This window comes from Parus major, chromosome 21 (genome assembly GCF_001522545.3).
Source record: "Parus major isolate Abel chromosome 21, Parus_major1.1, whole genome shotgun sequence".
NCBI classification, from domain to species: Eukaryota; Metazoa; Chordata; class Aves; order Passeriformes; family Paridae; genus Parus; species Parus major.
In genome coordinates this window covers 2,738,438-2,759,070 of record NC_031789.1, presented here as the reverse complement: position 1 = coordinate 2,759,070, position 20,633 = coordinate 2,738,438, and the positions used below count along the sequence as shown (strand labels likewise).

The following is a 20,633-nucleotide window of genomic DNA, read 5'->3' as shown; positions in this document are numbered from 1 at the left end:
GGAAATAAAATACTACTTTTCCTTTTCCATTTCATTGTACATTGCAAGACAAAGATAAGTTAAAAATCCTAAGTTTATAACTGAAAATATTCTAAGTCCCAAGAGTCCCATCATGCAGTCCTGACAGTTGTGGGCTTGGGTTTTTTGGGTTTGTTTGACTTTTGGGGTTTTTTGGAGGGTTGGAAGTTAACAGAGTGAAAAGCTAATATTGAGTAACAAAAAGTTTAAATTCATACTTAAAGATCTGAAAAATGAGTGCCTCTTCACCACTTGTAGTGAAACGTTCTCTGTAAAATTCTCCGTGAGATGTAAGATCACTTAAGGACAGACTTCCAATACTTCCCTGCAAGGCTAAATCTCCCTCTGCAAAACAAAGGACAGAATCAGGATCCTCAAACACAGATCAGTTCCTAAACCCCAAAAGTTTCTATTAGTGGGATACCCTCATTACAAGTAATTAATTAAGTCAATACAATTAAACATTAAACCTCAAGTTCAAAGAAAACCATTGTTTCTGCTACAAAGATTATAGTAACACACATATTACTCTAGGCTTTACACACATTATGTGATTACACCACTTTGATTTGTGAAACTTAGATATAACTCATTGTTTTTTCCTTTAGAACAGTAATAAAAACTATTGTTCTGCTCTGTGAAAATTAAGTATTAAAATCGTAGCCAATTGTAGCTAAAATGATGAAAGGTTTGACATAATCTAAATTATGATTTAAAATACACCCTATAAAAGCAAAGGAAGAAGCAGTGGGAGGAGAATGTACATTCTGCCCAGAAAAAACAAACAAAAACCCAACGAGCAGCAAAATAAAAACATTTAAAATCACAATTACAGTGCACACCTTATTTTATTTTAAGCTGCAAACAACCTGAGCCCTTCAATCTACTCACCAATCACTTCCAAGTGAGCTGCAAGTTTTGCCACACTGGCTTTAGCAAGCTCACTGGTTGTCTTATTCAGGACTAAGGATAAAGAATGGACCTGGTCAAACAAAAGAGGAACAAATTGGTATGAAAAACATGACTTCAGAGCTTGAACATCTCTTTTAGCTTTTTTTCCAAGACAATTTCACTGTAACACATGAATGGCAAACAACAATTATCTGACTGGGAGACACTGAAGGAGAGCAACCTTTTTAATGCCTTGTTTGCACATGCATGGGTCTCCCAAGCAATTCAGAATGATCAGGAGAAGAACAAATCCCAGCACTGTTACCTTCATCTTCTTCTCTTTCAAGATTTGTCACATGTAAATTAGACCACAGGGCAAAGCCATTAGCCTCTGGGCAAAGATATATTATATACACTTACATCATGTGTTTTTAAAAAAACATGTTTATACATATAGATGCATAAACATATATGGATATATCTTTATAAAATATAGACTTTTTTCCATAAATAAATTCCATAGTACCTAGAACAGCACAGTGTCAACTGCAGCATGTTAGGTCTTTAATATTGAAGCACTCTCTTCATTAAAGAGAGGGTAACAGAGCAAAGGAGCATTTTGCAAATGTTCTGCTTTTCTATAACTCTTTTTCTTCAACTACATCTACACATTTTAAAACCGTTTCTGCATTTATTTACACTCCCCACTAGAATATAAAACACATGATGTAAATGTCACCTAAATCTTCTATAAACCAGATGGTTTATGACAAACAATCCAATTACTGCTTTGCATCTCAAGTGTACCTTTAGATCCAGCTTAGTGTTTACAGGCTCTTGGGCTTGAGAAGCTGACAAGGAATTTATTTCTGCTTTGATTGTCTGCTGAGTATCTTCAGGCTGAGGCTTCATGGCATGGTTATCAGCAGTGGATCCAATCCCAAAGAAATCCAGTATCACTACCCAAGTTTGCAAAGTTATTAACACATCTAGACAATTGAAATCAACATCTACACTACGGTTAATTTTGCTATAGCGAGAACAAAATTCAGGATGTTTCCTATCCACTAGGAATATATTGATATGAACTAATGAATCATCAAAGTTACTTTTTCCACAGGGCAACTTGGATCTGTCTCCTGATGGAGAAGGAGGTGGAGTCAGAGGATACTCAGAATCAGCATCTTCTTTTTGCTTCTTACGGGAGGCACAAACTGGTCTTTGGTAGAGCTGAAAGACATTAGGTGCTTCTTCCATATGGGAAGGGAGGGAACGTGGCATATCTGGATATTCTGCATTGGATACTAAGGGACAGGACTGTGAAAGATATTCCTTGTGTGCTAAACTGGATGGTTTGGGTGCTCCACGGGACACCATGAGGTTCTTATACTTAGAGTCTGGTTTCTTTACCAGGAGATCTTCCATCAGCAGGGAACGTAAGGCAATCTGAATGGACAAGGTTTGAGGGTGATCTTTGGCAAACTCAACATCAAAATCCTGAAACTTAAGGCTGACAAGCCCTTGAGCCCCAAGTGTGAGATCACCACTTAACTGGACCTGGAGCTCTGAGATGTGGAAGTTTGCTTGAATTTGAGTAAAAGATTTTGTTTCCCTGATAGCTAAGGGCTTGTTTGGAACAGAATTAAAACTAGAGTGGCTGAATAAGCCATTTTCCTTCCGTTCACTCAAGAAGTCTGTGCTTGTACTGTGAAGTGATGCTGAAGGAGAACTAAGACCAGTTGGAGATACAGAAGTGGTTGAAAATTTGTTCAAGTCTTCACTGTAAATTAAATTATCCAGAGTCTGAAGGACTTGTTCATACACATGTTTTGCTAACACCACCTATAATGTAGAGAAAAGAAATAATCACCACATTGGAGCTCTCTACATTAATGCAATCAATACATATACTCTAAAATTCCTAAGTGGAATTCCAAACCACAAAAATTTTAAGTTCATCCAAGAAAAAAATAATGTAAAACTGAAGCAAAACAGTTCTTCTGTATTAGCTCTGCAAGATGACACCACCCAGAAACACATGGGATGGGATCCTTGGATAGGATACCTTGTATTCCTGGGCAGAAATCATCCACACAGAGTTAGTTACAAATAATTCACCACCTGAGCTTACACAGTAATGTATGAAACAAACATTCTACTTAGCCAGCATTGTTTGTCTCCTCAGTGTTAGAAATTTCAGTTTTCTCTGCTTAAAAACCTCTGCTCTTGCACAGATTTTTTTCAAGAAAATGGCCTTTTAATTCTTGGATTCAACTAGAACTGCAAATGAACTTATTTGGACAGTGACACTTTTCCTTCTGTGCTCAAGTTAAGAAAAAGTTAAACTAATTCATAAAGATGTCTAAAATGTCCCCAAACATGGTTAAATATTGGTCATTTTTATTATTATGACTTAAGACTGTCTCTTGTAACCAAGGATCTGACTTCTAAACCACCAACATGTTAAACCTGAAGACACTGGCCTGAAAAATACTTAACTTCTATGCAGGGAAATATTTTTATATTGATAGTGGAAAACTACATTTCTGTACCTGAAGAGGATTCACAAATTTCCCTTCAATCTTCATAATGCTTGATATTTCAAAGTCTTCATTACACAGAGGAAATGTTAAATACAAATCTTTCTCTAGTGGTATCTTTTCCAATTCAAACTGGATGGTGGTGTTATTCAGAATGTGGAAAGCTTTAAGAGAAAGTGAAATTAAAACAACATTAGAGTAAGTGAACTGATTAGCCATAAATATTGTATGGAAGAGGTAACACAGTAGCTATTGAACTTGCTCAGAATCTGAGCAATGCTGGACTAAGGTTTTATGGTTATGTTTTGCTCAATTTCTGACTAAAAGGCACCATTCTGCTTTTGATTAGGAGACCAAAAATGGATAGAAATACAATAACTAGCCCATTGTCATTAAAACTGACCAATGTGTTTCAGTAGGATGGGTGCAGCAGAATATACAATCAGACCTATGGTCAATACACATTTTTAACATATATACTACTCATATTATAATTAAGACTCCTCTGATTAACATACCATGGCCTTTGTGTAGTGATTCAAAGAAGTCATGACGAGTAAAATGAGATTCTTCCTGGCTGTTAATGCTGGCAGAACCTGATGAAGAATGTGGCCCATGGGGTATCTCACTTGCAGGCACCTTCTTGTTTGTAAATTGACTACTATTTAATGAATACATCTTAATATCTTTAATTTCAACTTGCAGCCTATCACTTGTGGACTCATCTTCTCCTGGTACAAAATTCTGAATAGATATTTGTCCTAGATGACCTACAAGCAGCTCAGAGCTACCAGGCTTTCGAGGTATGGAGACAATTGGGGATTCAATGTTTACATTTAATATAAGCTTGATAGTATCAGCTTTGAGGGACTGTGATCCAAATGCATCGCCTTCGTTATCTTCTGCACTGGCAACATCTCGTGATCGTGGTGTGGTATCAAACAAAGAAACCATTTCACTGTATTCAGCAGTTTTAGTTGCCAAGACTGTTGTAACTTTCGAAGCTGCACTTTTCAACATGCTGCGGAAATTCTCTTCCAGCTCATCCATGGACAAAGTCAGTTCTTTCAAAAATTTGGCTGAGTGGTTGTAGTGCAAGGAGGCCATTTTGAGGTTGAGAGAACACTCCTCTTTCGACTTTTCTGTGAAAACGAAACTTAAAGCATCTGGAAGGCTATTTCCATCATCAAGCCTAAAGAAAAAAGATTCCAAGAAATTTCCATCGCCAATTAGATTTTCATACCGCCCTGTGTTCCCTATGCTCACCACATACTGGTTCTTTACATTGTCTTGGGTCAGATCCATAAGGTGAAGGCACCCAAGAGAGCCATTCACATCCAGTTTACTACACATGGAGACATTGACTTTGGTGCCACCAATACTGGCTGTTGCAATTTTTCTGCCGTATTTTTCTCCATTTGTCATGCCAACTGTCCTGAGGAGGAGTACATTTAACCAGTGAATATCAACTGCTACCTCTGTGTTCTGTGCATAAGTAGACTGGAATGTTTCCTGTTCCCTCCAATCTCTCTCCATGTCAGCTGTTAAAGGCTGAGGACTGGAATCTTCTTTCTCCTTGGGGAAAGATTTCTGGAGAAACCCAATCAGTTCAACAATAGTCTCTGGGTTAAGGATGATATCCAGGTTGTTCACCTGTACAGAGATCACCTGCAGACTGCTATCCAAGTTCATCGATGGGCATTCTGCACTCACAAACTGATACTCCAATTTTATCAAGGACTCTTGATCTTTTCCACTGTTACCAGGTGAGGTGTTGGAGGCTGTAGTGCATCTCTCTGCCAAACCAGCACCATCAATGGGATGTGCATCATGTGGTCCAGAAACTGGAGACTGAGCCCTGCTGTCTCGAAGGCTTCCTGTTGGCACATCAAAGCTCAGGTTCTTATGAGAAGCCATCAAAAGATCAAAATCTGATCCGTATGTTTGCATAGTATCAACCAGTAACAGGCCATGGACAGTCAGGGACACCTCTGCATCATAAGGCCTTTTCACAAAATGGGCATTGGTGCCAAAAACCTTGAGCACAGAGATGTATCGCCCATTACTCTCAACACCCAACTGCATACAGTTTACTTTGAACTCAGCCAAAAGCAGCTGGGACTCAACAAGAACTTCCCGAGTGTGCTGCTCCAGCATGACAACACTCTGTGTTAGATTCATTACAGAATCGTGCAAACTGCCAAACTGGTCTACCTCTGCAAAAATCTTGTCTTTCCCTAAATGGAGGGCATCTGAAGACTTAGCTTCAGATGTACTCAGCTGTGACAAACAGTTCTTCAGAGCCAGGATTTTGTCTTCATTGATGTGAATTTTCAAGTCTGGCAGGTTGCCAGACAAGACAGCTCCTGGGTATTTTGGGTCAGATGTGTATATCAGTCTGCGCTCCAGCTGCAGGTGAACATTGAATTTTTCCACCACATGAGTTGGACCCACATCACTATCCTGAACGTGCTTCCAGTTGTCTTTCACGTGGCCCACCATGATCTGAAGGTCCATAAAAGAAAGAGTGTATCTCTCATACATTTTTTTACTCATTAAGTGTGCCTGTAGCTGCTCTTCACTTATTTCTACTCCAGTAAATTCGGACATTTTGATGCCACTATTGGTGTTGGATTCTGGAGGTGGAGTATTGGGAGGAGTTGCAAGAGGTGTTTTATATTCCTCATCACTCAGTTCATTGACTTCTGAAGAAATGGCACTTGCACTCCTCTTAGAGTCTTCTGTGGATTAAAAAAACAGTAAACAAGTTTAAAAAAGTATTCTCCTCCCTCCTCAGATGTTTCCTATGATTACTTGATCATCCTGTCTTAAGTCTTATTTTTTTTTAACACAAAGCATATCTGGTACTGTCCTTGCTTCCTTCCACTGTCACTTCCTTTTTCCTCAACAAGAAACCTACTATACTTGTACATTCACAGAGGTGTCAGTCACAACCCAGTAGAGAAGCTATTAAAAGACACTTTGGTCTCATTTTTAACCCACTTTCTGCAAGATTTACTTTTGACCAAGTTGGCATAAAAGAACCCATTACTCTTCCCATGCAATTCTTCTGATCTTCAAAACCAAATGAAAGGTAAGAGCTACTTAACTACAGTATTTTTATCACCAGAAGGTTTTGTCCAACTGGCTTTGTTGCCTAATACTAATTTTCATTTTATTATCTTAAGGATTTTTTTCTACTTTACAAAGCAGGAACACCCCCCCAAAAACTTCCCTGTACTTTTTTACCCTTTTTTTGAAGCTCTGACATTCTGAAAGAAGACAGAAAGAAAAGGAAAGTTACAAGAATTCTAGATCATACCTTGAGAATTTGTGAGTAACATTCTTCCCAGATCTACAACAACTAACACAGGATCTGCAAATTTGAAATCATCAGGAAAGATCACCTGAGGGGCAGAGATATCAAGGCACACAGTCCAGCTTTTGCTGTTTTCCTGAAAGTTAAGAAGAAAGATATAACAGCCCACAAGACAAAAACCAAAAAATGCCATGTGAAACATCAAATTAGCCACTTTTTCTCCTGATGAGCTGACTGTCACAAACTCCAGCCACACTCAGGTTTGGTACCTTGTTAAACCACAGACTCCACTGCAGTCAATAAAAACATTTTCAGCAGGTGAAAACATGCCCTGAACCTCAAGCCTGGACTGACTGACAGCAAAAAGAACCTACAACAACACCTGGAAAACTCCCCTCCTGCTCATCACACAAACAACATCACCCAAACCTCACTCTTTAGAGCCCCAAGTCCTAAACCAAAAGATTAAAAGTCTACATAAACATTCTGAGGGTAAAAACTTACAATGAAGTCTCCAACTAATAAACGATCGATGGTTTGTCTGATTTCAGCTTTTGTCTGCATTTTCAGCTTGTTGTACTGTCTTCTGGCAGCTTCAGCCACTCTTGCCTCTAACTCAGACTGATAACCAAAACCTGCACAAGAGAGGGAAAACTGACTAGGTATAACTTTGTTCACCCTTTATTGAATCAGAAGGAAAAAAGATAAAATATTTATTTTGAATTTTAGCAGTAAAAGTTTAGCAGAACAGGAAAACAGAGCAGGTGAAAGTCACTGTCTGTGCATATTCACCAAGCTGTTGCACAATAAAATGAAGTATTTAAGCATAAAACAAATAATCCCACTAAAAAAATACTTCCCAATCCATCTTTTGGTCTTTATCTCACAGATCTTCAGCCCAAGTAATTAAATTTGAGTAAGACAGAAAGGGTGCTAATTATGGCCACAGAGGAAATTCTTACTAAACATTAAGATGTGCATGTGTAGGCAGTGGTTTTTAGTTTGCTTGTTTGGTTTGTTTGTTTTAAACTTGAATATTTATGGAATATTCTCACCTTGTGAGAAAAGGTGTCACATCCACTTTTATACCAGGTAACTTGAATCTTTTGGTATTTACCATAATCAGCAGAAAAACAACTGGTATTTCAAGACTATTTTCATGTTCCTAATGTTACTGACACCTCTCATCTCCTCAGAAACTGAACAACCAGAACTGCAAAGGTGTCCACTTTAGCCTTAGGTACTAAAACCCTAAATCTTGCTGCACTTAGAAATTTGAAGAACCAGTATGTTCAAATCTAAAAATCAAGGTATCTCAAGAAGCTGTAACAAAAGGCAGCCTTAATCTCATCAACAAAAAAATACAACAGAAATTAAAACAGTATTTCCTCTACATCATTACTATAGAAATACTCTTTTAATTGCCCTCTCAAAAAACCTCTTTCTATTGTCAGGGCAGATTACAGGAAAAAGTTCTCTCTCCTTATTTATGCATTTCAATTTAGGGGACATGAACATGGATCATAACAGCAACTTTCAATTTTTAAGCAGAAGTTGCATGAGTCTGCCAAAGCAAAATGATTCAATTAAACAAAGAATAAGCAAAGGAACAAACCCCTCCAGACAAGACTGTGAGTATTGTTAAATTTGAACTTCAAGTGAAGATTCTTTGATTAGTGCTTTATATTTCTAAGAACGAAAATAAATAAAAATCAAAGACAAGAAAAGATGTAATTCCACCAACAGAACCCCAACCCCACCAAAAAAACACATTAAAGGTTAACCTGAGGTATGAACCCTTCCCTTGTAGAAGAAGTCAGCTACTTTCTTAATGGCTTGTGGATTGTAAATAATATTTAGAGGTCTGGTACTGACTTCCAGGCGCCTCTCAAAAGTGCTGTGAATGGGATTTCTTTCATAAAGCATCTCAAATACTGGGGCATCAGGATCTGCAACTGAATAAAAAATGAGTTACAAAAAGCAGCTGTTAAAAACCCAAAACAAACAAATAAGACAAAAGCAAAAAAACAACTCCCAAAGAATTTAAAAACTGATTTTTAACTGGTACTACTGGGGAAATACAAGTGTGTAAGAATTCTTCAGTAACACAAAAGGAAGTAATATGATCAACTTCTACAATCAACAGAATTCAAGAAGTTTATATATATAAAAACATTTATATAATTTAGGTTCTAATGCTGAACTCCTATCTATTTCTTCTTAAACCAAAACAAAGAGTAAGTGCAACTCCTATTGAAATACATAATTTCTTCCTTTCTTTACAGTCAACCTGCATGCACCCTTACATCATAAATAAAGCTTCTATGATTTTATCTTTACCATTTGCAAAAAGCATTTGCACAAATTCAGACTCTAGGCACTTAGTTTTGAAATTTCTGGTTTGTAGGAATTATCTCATCAAACATAAAATGAAATCTTTACCAGTGTTCTGATTAGTCATTTCTGAGGACAAACTTTGGAGTCCAAAGGAAGACATGCAGCCAACCTCTTTTTGCTAATAAGAATTTAAAAGAAAAAGATTGTTTAGATAAAATCAACCAAGCCACCTGATATAAGCATTAAAGTCTTTTCTGTTGAGCTATATGTACAGTCTGAGATTATTCCATGCACTTTTTCCCTGACATGGTCAAACAAAAGAAGGCAATGTGACTAAGGTGCAAACACTCTCCACTCCTGCAGGCTGAACTCTTTAGGTGCAAAGTCAGTACAAAGTACAAAATACATGGGAAATCCTCATGGCTGTAGATTCAAATTTTGTGCACTCAGAAAAGTACTTTGACACCTTTTCTAGCATTTACTTCTGCATTTAGTGCATCAGTATACAGGTGAAACCAGAATCACTGCTTGGGCCTCAGAACTTTATGGAAAAGAACAATCACTGATTAAGCAGCAATACTGATTGTTCCAAAAATCAAATGTTGTTCAACAAATTATCATCTTCTCAACACATATAACTGAAAGGCTGAAGTCACAAGCACATAGAATAAAAATGAAGAATTCTACAAATGATATTTGGAAAGAGAGGGAAAAAGTAAATTCAAAGGGTTGAAACTTTTCCTTGAGACTTCTGTTTTCCCTTTCTGGGATAAGGAATATTTTGAGTTTTGGAATATGACTATTTTCATACACAATTATGCATCCCACATAGTAACTTATAGGGTTTTTTTCACCTACAGGGTTTGGGAAAACAAGAACAGGAAATATGGTCCTTTCTGTTGCCAAATCCCTCAGGAAAAGACCACCAAGTTGAACTTTGAGAAGGGAAGACTTTCTGCGAGGAAGGGATTCTGCCAAGATCTTTACACCTGGAACATAAATACATAAATTTTTTTTGTTTTAGTACAGTGTACATTTTATTTCAATTTTACAAATAAAAAATACTGTCCAACAAGCAAATATTTTGAAGTCTTTATATATATTTCTACTCAAAAATTCAACATGAAAATTTGTTATATAGTACAATGATTGTGAGGCAGCTCTCATTTTTTTTAAGAAAGAACAGAAATGGGGTTAATACCTGAAAACTCCAGCTGCATAAAAGCAGTCTCTTCTGCACACAGTATCTTTTTCTTCCTATGCAAGAGAGTGAAAGAACCACCCTGCAGCTGTAGATTTAATTTAGCAAAAACATGATCTCTCTTGGTAAAAGTATTCATGCTGGAAGCATCTGCAGCAGGATCAAAAAAATCATCCGTACCTAATAAAAAACAAAAACAACATGTTAAATAAATTAAGTTTCTCGAGGGCTACTGAAGAACAAGTTCCTATGAATATGAAAACAGAGATTTTTCTATCTCTTGGAAGGAGAAATAGAAACAAAAAATAGAGCAGATATACCTTTTTCCTTAAAAAAACCTGAATATTACATAGAATTCTATTTCAATCAAGGTAATGTAAGCCTGAATTTACAAAGACCCCAACAAGCCAGTACTATTCCTGTTACACCCACATGACCCCACACACACACTTGAACAGAAGTCCCAAAGCTCTTTGCCATAAATGACAGTAATTATCAGTTCATTGACTGATAGTTACTGAAGTTATTGAAGCAAATATCTTTCCTATATTGCTTTGGAAATAAGCAGGTGTCCAGGTTCCAACACACTGCCCAGGTTGCTGAGCTTGGGCAGGCTCTGCAGCCTGGGCACATCAGCTGCCACAGAATCCTTTAACAGGCCCAGAGCTCCTTCTGCCCACCTGGACCAGGTATCAAACCATGGGAGCAAACCCTGTGTTTCCATACCCAGAATGTCTTCAGGATTCCACTGCTCCTTCGTGTCTGGCAGCAGCCCTTCAAAAGGTTCACCTTCATATGTCTGCTGAGCATATCCATACCAACCTCCCCAGCCAGGAAACCACGACTGCAGGTACTGCAGCATCCCAGAGCTGCTGCTGTGGGCAGGTTCTGCTGGAGGGGAACCTCCAATGGAATCAGGCAAAGGCTCTTTAACACTCTGTTGGAACATTCAAAGCATACATGTTACTGCTGCTGAGTGAGAGAGCACCACTAGCTGTTGGTGTGTACAAAAACCACCACAATAAAAACACAAATTCAACTCCTATTTGCTCAGCTGCCCAGCAGTGATAGTCTCAACTGATACTCAGCCTAGAGGAGAGCAGCAGCAAAGTAACAAACATCATCACTTAACTGCTTCATATTCATATTCATATATAAATATGCATGTCATTATACACATTATACACACATGAAGCCACACATTACTGGTTAAATCTTAGTCTAGAAACACTGAACCAAACAAGTCATTTGACTCCATAAAGCACAGCTGTACATTTTAGCATTTGTATTTGCAAGAGATGATGTGGTGTTGTTATGGAGATCAGTCCATATTTAATGAAGTGTGTTCTCCAAGTTATTTCCATGAAGCTCACTCCTGCCACATGTTTATTTTGGGAAAATATTCTTACAGGCTTTCATTTCCACTCTCTGTTTTTAAAGATGGAGAGTACCTGACCTAGAATTCTGGCATAGATCCTGCTGGGGAAGATCATCATACGGCAAGACAAAAGATTTCAGTGTGCAAGTGACCCAACAGTAAAAACTTCAGGAACTGAGCATTTCTGCAATTTTAGTATTAATGCCACACTTCAAAATCAACAAGAATACCTGCTAAAGCTCTCCAGAAAAACAATACTTCAGATAATCACTTAAAAATTCCAAATATTCCTCTGTACAGAGAATGTTCTCACCTCAGCTAAGTCATGAAATTTATTATGAACTATCTCATACAGAATCTTCAACTCTTCATAAGTCTGCTCATCCTCAATACGATGCATTTCTGCCTGCAAAGACAAAAAAGGTAAAATACCTGCATTAAAGGAGTACAGAATCCTGTTCACAAACATGTCAAGTATCTCTGCACTGAGTTAGGGACTTGTTGAAAAAACTAAAATGGCATTAATGATCGTATCCAAGCACCTCAGCACACAAAAATTAATCAAAATCATGTAGGCAACTGTAACACTGACATTCCCCTGAATTATAAATAAAGCTTATTTGCATTGTAAAATACATTATTTTAGGACTGTAAAAAAAAGAAAAAATCACAACTATATCCTCCTGTTACAAATAAGAAGCAAGATTTGCAGCACAAAAAATTAAACCAGGGGAAAATAAATTGATTTAACAGAACGCCTTGCTTAGCCAGGAGCAAAAAAAGCTTCTGTCTTGAGTAAAGAAGGTGGAGGAAATGAACTGGGTAAATTAGGACAATGTAGTATTCATAGTCAGTTACTCAGACATGTTGTCTTCTTTGTACTGATTAACAACTTGTTTGAGGGAACTGATGATTCACCCAAGTCTAAAAAAATTTGTCATGACATGACAAAGCAAAAGACATTTTTCTAGTCCACTGCCATTACCCTTGTTATATTTCACAGCTCTGCTGAACACAATACAAGCTCTGGTTTTGCCAGGTACTATGAAGATTTTCTGTACACTGACCTACTCCTACAGCTCATACCCAAATAACAAAACTAAGGATTACATACAACTTAAAAGTATCAATATAATTGCACCTTTAATTAATACAGGTGTGGTACATGGTGCCCTGAACTGATTTGAAGAAAAAGTCCCCCAGTATACCTAAAGATAAAAAGCAGTTAATTCATGTTTTTTTTTCTTTCTGAAGTAGGTTATAGGTTCATTATTAGGGGCACTAAATTATTCACCCTCAAATAAACTTGGAAAACCAAAACAAATAAAAAACCCTAACAAAACCCCCCAAAAAACCATAAACACACTGTCAAGTAATCACAATTTTTCCCAATTATCTACCCAAGTATATGGGTAGACACATCTCTGGTATTTAAATACCTTTTGGATCTACAGAGAACATGAGTTAAGAAAGTATGTTACCAACTGTCACAGGCATTCTATAGCAGTTAATGCTATTTTTGGTGAATACTGGTTACAGCTCAAAAACCAGCTTTTTTTGCACAGCTTTTTGCAGTGCAAAACAAAAACACATGAACCCTGCAGCTTACACACCTCCCACAAGCCCAGGCCTCATCATTAAAATCATTAAAAGCTGTGGTCAGCAGACAGTCAGTTCAGTGAAAACGACCTGCGGTACAAGTAAAGATGGTTCTTAACTTGGCCACATTTTAAACACGAAAAGACAAAACAAACCAAATGTAAGATGATTAACCATCACTGTAGAAGAAACTCAAATCCAAATACCTGGTCTGCAGCAGACAGTGGTTCCCCCTTCAGCTTGCTGTAGTACAAGTCCGTGTAGGACACGGCATCCCGGGCCCGACGCAGTGCGAACGCCCACGTGGAACGCTGCCTCTGCTCCCTGATCTCCGAAAGATTTGCATTCAGAGCAAAGATCCACCACTCCCGGCAGCTGGAACAATTTTCAATTACTGTATTATCAGTATTTAATTAAGAAAACCCTAAGGCAAGTACATGTTCAACTGGTGAAAGGTCCAGGAGACTCAGTGAAAAGGACTGGGCCAGTGGCCAGGAAAAGCAGCAGCATTGGAGCCAGCACAGATGGGCTGGTCCTACAGACTGTGTAACTCCCCAAGGTCCCACCACTCCACTGGGATCTAGTCCAGCTGCCACTTATCAGGCACAGACAACAAAATTTAGAGTTACACAGGCTGGATTGAAAGCCTCAGGTAAGGATAATTTTACATTTGAATTACATCTGAATATTTAAAACTGATTTCTGAGGTAGGAGAACGAAACATGAAAACTGAATCTCTAATATATGATTATTATGTATATTTTTGTAGTTGTCTCATTCTAGTTTTTCTAATACAGCTGACAACACCACATATGAAGATGAACTTACTTCTCTGTTACTGCAACCTTTGGTTTCCACTTCCTGAATTTAAGCTGTCGTTCCTTTCTAGCCAATTCCTTTAAAAATCCCATGATCTGCTGATACTGCATCTTTTAATGAAACAACACATGGATCAGTGAGGTGATACTGGAGTGTTTTCCCAGGAAAACAGAAGAGGAAAAAACCCAGCCAAAAACCCAACCACAGGTCTGGTTTACTGGTGTCAATGTCCTGCACATGGTGCAGAATTAAGATTAACGTTAATCATAATTCACAATTTTGTTCCCCAGTGTGATATATCTTCTCCCAGCCACTAGTACTTCATGTGTGACATCCCACTTATGGCTTTATTTACAAATACACAGAATGAAATCTTCCATGTCAGGTTATCAACATAACATCAGCTGCTATTGCATATTGTACAGACCAACCCACCCCAACATGCACCCTCCTTATTACTACAATAGACAAACAACAATTTGATTATTTTTGCAGTAACCTGTTTCAGGAACATAAGTAATTTTGAATGCTTGACTTTAAAACAACTTATTCAACATATCTCTTTGAGCTGCCTCCCAAACAAAATCTTTCAGAGAGTATTAATTTTATGTTACAGTAACAGCATTTAAGCTGTCACAAACACTGCCACAGTTTTATGATGGCTGTTCCAGTGAATGGTTGGGATTTACCTGGGAAAGCTTCAGGGGTATGGTCTCGAGGTGAATGTCACACTCCAGCCGTGGAGTATGCCGGGATCTTAAAGGCTCCTTAGAACAATTCCTCTTGAGGAGAGCAGAAGTGCAGACAGGCTCCATGATGTAATTATGATCACGACTTTCCATACTTCTATCCATTGCTTCCTGGGGGTTACAAGCAAATTGATCTCTAAGAAGTGAGTGTACAACAGTCACTAGGATGCACTGGTTTTATGCACTAGAATGTACTTTATTAGCAGGCCAGTCCATTGGAAAAAGCTTCTTGAACATGTTCTCTCTTCAAAAGTAAAAGAAGCTATTTCACAGCACAGCCTTTGTGGGTTGTACATGTATCTAATCAGTAATGCATGAAACCATAGACTTTTGCTGTTCTTAAAAGACCAGATCCAATGAATTCTGCATCAATCAGGTCTGTAGTACAGAAAGGAAACTAACAAAAACCTCTCTTTCATATGCAAAACCTCCCTCATGTACCTGTAGCTGACCAGGAGGCAGGTCACCCAGTAAAGTGCAACTGGTATCCCAATAAACACTGAAATCAGCAACATCCAACTGTTTTTTCCGCATCAGCTTCTCCACCTAGAGTAGAAGAAGAGGGGTAAAGTCAAGATCAGATACCATGTGCCATGTAGTTTTTAGTTCTACATACCAATAAAAAACATGAAATGCTCAGAATCTATTTATTACAACAACCAAAAGATTTTTAAAATGCTTTCCAAAATGTTTTTTGGAATATTTGCTAACACCCATAAAATGCAGCATCCCATCTGAGCTGCTCTTGTACACACAAGTTGCACTTACTGGTTCAAACACTGCATTTTGCATTGAGACATTTTTGATGCAGATGCCAAATGCAAACGGCTGCGAGGGATTTGTGAGACCATCTTCAAACCTCAAATGCACATCCTGGATTTTTAACTGGACAGAAAATAAACATTACTAGAGATATACTATTTACATCATTGTAGCAGATAACAGCATTTTCATTAATGCTGAAGCTATTTAATATTTAATTTCTGCAATTTTCCAAAAAACTTCTACTAGACATTTAACCTAACAGAAACCCTATTCTTCATTTCTGGTTTTGTACCCCCTAGTTCTGCCTTGTCCTCAGATACCAGCAGTCCCTGCCCTTCTCCCCAAAAATCAGCCACTTTCACAACACACTGTACTTTTTTTTGCTATCCTGCAATTATTCTCCATTTCAAAGGCAGATGTATAACTGCCAACCACTCAAAAGCAAAGACTTACTTCGATGTTTTCTACAATTCTTGTGACTACAGATGCAGTAACTGAGTACCAGTAAGACTCCCCTTTCTGTTGTTGTTCTTTCTGAAAGAGGAAACCCAGATAAACGTTACTAACCACTGCAACAGCTGGTGAGGAGACAATATACTTTGTTACACTGAAATCACTGTTAACAGGGAGAAAGAAAAACTCAACAAGTTAACTTGAAATATTTACACATCTCCGACGTATAGGACGTAATGGTGAGGGGTGGTAGGATAGAAATTGCACTATGTCAGCATCTACAAATCAAATTCTAACTCCATTTCCTCTGCATTTTTTCCCTCTCTTGTTAGGAGACTTAAATACAATCCATCTACCACAGAGGTTTCTTTACTGTGAAACACAAGTGTGACTCACCTTCCATTTTTCTTCAAGCGCCAGCAGAAGGGCTTTCTTGTGTTCTCTTTCTTGCAACTTTTCCCTTTCCTCATCAAACTCTTGTGTTTTTTCTGGTGCACCAATTAAGTGCAGTTTTGAGACAGATATCACCCATGGATCCACATGTGGACGATAAAAAGGGATCTGTAGTGTTATTTTGCCAATAAAACCTGAATAAACAAAACAGACACAGATCAGATTTCTGTGAAAACTTACTTTATCACCCTTGAAAATACTCAAAGAAAAAGTGGTGTAAGAAACAAACAAGCTAAAATAGAAATAACCTAAAAATCAGGCTACCTCATTTGTTCAAGCCTCTGACTCACAGGTCCTCTAAAACATGCAATACTTCCTGCTTAGAAAATATCTGTCCTGCACACACAAGCAAAATACAAACCTGCCTTTACTTCAAATGGTAATTCCAGCTCCTTTAAGGCATCTTTTTTGAGTGGCAAGTTTTCCAATTCAACAGCACCTATACAAAGTGGAAGAAAAAGAGAAGTCTCCTAAGCAAAACTATGTTAAAGAAAGCCAACTTGAACACTGTAAGCTTAAAATGACTGGCATTGTTTTTTTTTTTAATTACATGGGATTTAATGAGAACAACCAACCTACCACTTCAGGTTGTGTTACGATCACAATGGTTACTTAATACACTTGTTAATTTTCCAATGTCATGTGCTCAAACTATTTCATGAAGTCATCTCAGAACAATCTTCTGTGGGGTTTTAGATCTGAACTTCGTTGTAGCCACAGACAAAACCTCTCCTTATTGTCTTTTCAAAACAGATACTTCTTTTCTTAGTATTGTGAAAAGCACACAGAGAAAAGCCTTGGAGTATTGCAAAACATTCTCACCAGAAGCAGCAGATAACAGCAGCAAAGGGTGAACAGAAAGCGTGGATTTGAGGACTCTGTACAAAGTACAAAACCCGTGGATGCAGCATGACACAAAGCAGATTACAGGGGAGTAACTACGAGCACTAAAAGGCTGCAGGACACTTCCTGCCATGGTCCCTCAACAGGGAAGTTACTGAACAGTATCAAGATAAAGTGACATAAATTCAACATGCTAAGATAGCTAAGAATACTTTTGAAAATTTTATGTAAATTGGTTTAAGGGTGTTGATAAAGAGCAACAAAGATCATAGAATCATTTACTGTTCATTGTAAACTTCTAGAACCAAACTTTTTATTAAAGAGTTCATACAGACATTAAACACTATATTAATGATTATTTCTATTTCACCTTCCAGTTATTACAAAAACATAATGCTTTTCTAAATGACAATATGAAAACAGTACAGAAAATACCACAAAGCCTCCCTCACCTTTTAGAAGTGCCACTGAAAGCTGGTCTGTATTCAGGTTATTGACATATTTGCCCAAGTAGGTGTTGAGGACCCAGGCTACCAATCCTTCCAACATGACTGTCCTAGAAGAGGAAAATTAATGCTTTTCTGTCATTTTCTGGATTTCTCTTCCATAATTAGTCTCAGTCTGAAAGAAAAAAATAAGAAAATTATTGTCTGAACTATACACTCTCAGCAGAGCTGACATCACTGTCACTTCAATTCTTACTGTGATCTATCTAAAGAGAAGTAAAAGCACTAAGGTTTATTTCTACCTCAAAAAAATCTTCATCCTATGCCCTGTGTCAAATCAGCTTCACAGAGAGCTCTGTTGATCACACACCACTCCCATTTGCACGTGAAGTTCATCTTTACATGCTTTTTCTAACCAAAACATTACATTTGTTGCAATAATCAACAAGGCAAATCTACAGTCCTCCTCCAGAAAAGGAAAGGACAAAATTGTTGATGTTGATCCATGCTGATCTGAAGTCTGTGCTGGCCTCCTTGACCTCTGCTGCCAATATTTTTACCATGCTGGGTTTGGCAGCCTGGTCTGAATTAACATCCTGAAGCCTCCTGTATTTTTGTAGAATTCTTACACGACATCTGTGAAGCAACTCACCCTACTCAAACCCCTTTTTGGGAGAGCGTGTGTGTGGGAAGTAATCAGATACAAGCCCCAAAAATAGCTCATCAACAGTTACTGCAACAGGTCTCGAAAGTGGCAGCAGAGATTACTGCACTGAAGAGTGAAAAAGCTACATTAGAGAAGCACCACTGGTCACATTCCTGAACATTTCCCTTCACTCTTCTCCAGTCACTTCTGCTTCAACTTCTGGGGTAATCAGGGCATTAAAATCCCCAGGTCCCTGTTCAACCTTTCAACCACTGAATTGCAAAACTACTCATAGTTCCTGCAAGGACAGGGTGAAGCCTGGTACAGTAAGGAAAAAAGCTTGTAGGCCATTTCTTGAGGCTAGAATGGAATAGATCTATCAATTTTATGTTTAAAAAAATTCTCCCAATCCCAAATACCTGCCTAAACCATTGAATTCTGCAAAGCAGAAAAGCAAGATGCACTCTTTATTTACAGCTGACAACAGAAGGAAACGGCAGCTTCAAGAGTCATGTTTTAAATTTTACATTAAGATTTAAAGTTTTCTCGTTATGAGGTTTGCTTGACTTCAGGCAGCCCCATTTAAACTTTCACTTATTGTTAAAAAGGCAATGAAAATATTTAACTAATAGTTAAATTAAATAATCAGAATTAAGCAAGCAATGAAAGACTTTTTCTAAAGGCTGAAAGTGAAATTGTGCTGTCCTGAAAAATGAAACAAAAAACAGCAGAGGCAAGTTCAATTCACTCAGTCACACGGCTTCACATAAAATGTGTTTTAAAAGTTTTGCCTTTGTAAAATTTCTCAACGATTTTGAAAAACAATACTATTATTCCACATAATAAAGACTAAGCATTCGTGCTCTTGGGCCACCAGCTTATATTACAGGTTTTTATTCTAAAGTGACAAGAAACTCATGATCTAACAAAAGCATATAGTCATCTTTCTTGCACTGTCGTTAATAAAAAAAAAGTCAGCAAGAAAAGGAATCTACAGGTGTTTGGAACCAAAGAAAGGACCTTTAAGAAACACTTAAGCACAGCAGAGATCAGCATCCCAGTGACTGAAACCCTCTGGTGTGTACGAGCCATGCCTGAAGTCACCTAAGAACTGTAAATGAAGTACATCACATCCTTAACCTAAACTCGTGGGACAAAGCCAACCATACAGGAATCTTACAAATGTTTTAAGGCTTTTGTATTTCTAACTCTGTAGCGCACTGCTGTGCCCCGGGAAGAAAAGCAAGGCATTTTCTTTTTTGGATTACAGTGTTTTAATTTCCTTAACACAACGCAGTACAAGAACTGTCAGGGTGAGAACCGAAGCCCAAACCAGGCCCTGTCTCAAAGTGAAAGAAGGATGCGATTTTCCGCAGGGGGAGGCGGAGCAGGCCCAGCGGTGGAGAGGCGGGGGGCTCTTCCAGCGCCCCGTTACCCAAAACCGGGCGGGAAGGAGCTCCGGGGCAGCGCCGGGGACGCGGGGCAGCGGCAGCAGAGACCTGTGGGCTCGCACCGCGTGCCGGGGAGGAAGCGAAAGGTCACCTTGCCCGGCGGAGCGGGAGGGACCCCGCGGGAGCCCCGGGGAGCGTGAGGCGGCGAATGGCCGGCGCCGGGCGGGGAGGCCCTGAGGGACCCCCCCAGGCCCCACGGCGAGGCTCGGAGCCCCGCGCCCGGCGCGGCGCTGCCCTCGGCGCCCCGCGGGGGGCGCAGGGACCGGGACGCAGCGCGGCCGCCCCTCGCCCACCCACCCCGGGGCGGGGCGGGGCGCCGCGAGGGGCGTGCGGCAGGGAGGGGCCCCTCAGGCCGGAGACGCGGAGCGGGAGCGGCGGCTGACGCAGGAGGGAAAGGCAGCAGGGCCGGGGGTGCCCCGAGTCCCCCCCTGTGTCCCCTCGGGGCTACCTCGGGAGCCCCCAGGGACCCCCGGACTCACCTGCGCTGCGAGCGGGGAGCGGCGGGCGCGCGCCGGGCGGTCGCGGGGGCGCGCCCGAGTGCGGGAGCGCCGAGTGATCGATGGGGCGGCGGCACCGCCCCCTGAGGGCGGCGCTCGGTAACGCCCCTGGGGCGGGCCCGCACCGCGCCGCCCTCACGGAATGGGCGGCTCTGGGGCCGGAACACACCGCCCTCACGGGAATGGGTACAAACCGGGGGGTTTTGGGACCGGAACACACTGCCCTCA

General features: G+C 39.5%; 1 protein-coding gene across 8 annotated transcripts in view; it reads right to left on the bottom strand.

Moving 5' to 3' along the window:
* Window positions 1-20,480, bottom strand: part of VPS13D (vacuolar protein sorting 13 homolog D) — a 96,652-nt gene extending 76,172 nt beyond the window's left edge. For 3 of the 8 annotated variants that reach the window (XR_004500055.1, XM_033519304.1, XM_033519305.1), the window contains exons 1-23: window positions 20,388-20,480; window positions 17,818-17,986; window positions 16,884-16,961; window positions 16,466-16,656; window positions 16,070-16,150; window positions 15,620-15,736; window positions 15,293-15,397; window positions 14,792-14,962; window positions 14,112-14,212; window positions 13,490-13,658; window positions 11,998-12,090; window positions 11,033-11,243; window positions 10,307-10,486; window positions 9,964-10,094; window positions 9,211-9,283; window positions 8,553-8,723; window positions 7,273-7,403; window positions 6,772-6,904; window positions 3,968-6,190; window positions 3,462-3,613; window positions 1,717-2,751; window positions 910-1,000; window positions 237-363 (exon numbers count right to left, since the gene is read on the bottom strand). Coding sequence is in view for 6 of the 8 variants with exons in the window: in XM_033519304.1 (XP_033375195.1) it covers window positions 237-363; window positions 910-1,000; window positions 1,717-2,751; window positions 3,462-3,613; window positions 3,968-6,190; window positions 6,772-6,904; window positions 7,273-7,403; window positions 8,553-8,723; window positions 9,211-9,283; window positions 9,964-10,094; window positions 10,307-10,486; window positions 11,033-11,243; window positions 11,998-12,090; window positions 13,490-13,658; window positions 14,112-14,212; window positions 14,792-14,962; window positions 15,293-15,397; window positions 15,620-15,736; window positions 16,070-16,150; window positions 16,466-16,656; window positions 16,884-16,961; window positions 17,818-17,914 (5,861 nt within the window). In the remaining 2 variants the exon portion in view is untranslated. Of the gene's footprint in view, window positions 1-236; window positions 364-909; window positions 1,001-1,716; window positions 2,752-3,461; window positions 3,614-3,967; window positions 6,191-6,771; window positions 6,905-7,272; window positions 7,404-8,552; window positions 8,724-9,210; window positions 9,284-9,963; window positions 10,095-10,306; window positions 10,487-11,032; window positions 11,244-11,997; window positions 12,091-13,489; window positions 13,659-14,111; window positions 14,213-14,791; window positions 14,963-15,292; window positions 15,398-15,619; window positions 15,737-16,069; window positions 16,151-16,465; window positions 16,657-16,883; window positions 16,962-17,817; window positions 17,987-20,387 lie in introns of those variants that run through there. The other 5 variants (XR_001524775.2, XM_015648296.3, XM_015648297.3 and 2 more) reach the window with 5 other exon arrangements.
* Between the last annotated feature and the right edge of the window lie 153 nt (window positions 20,481-20,633).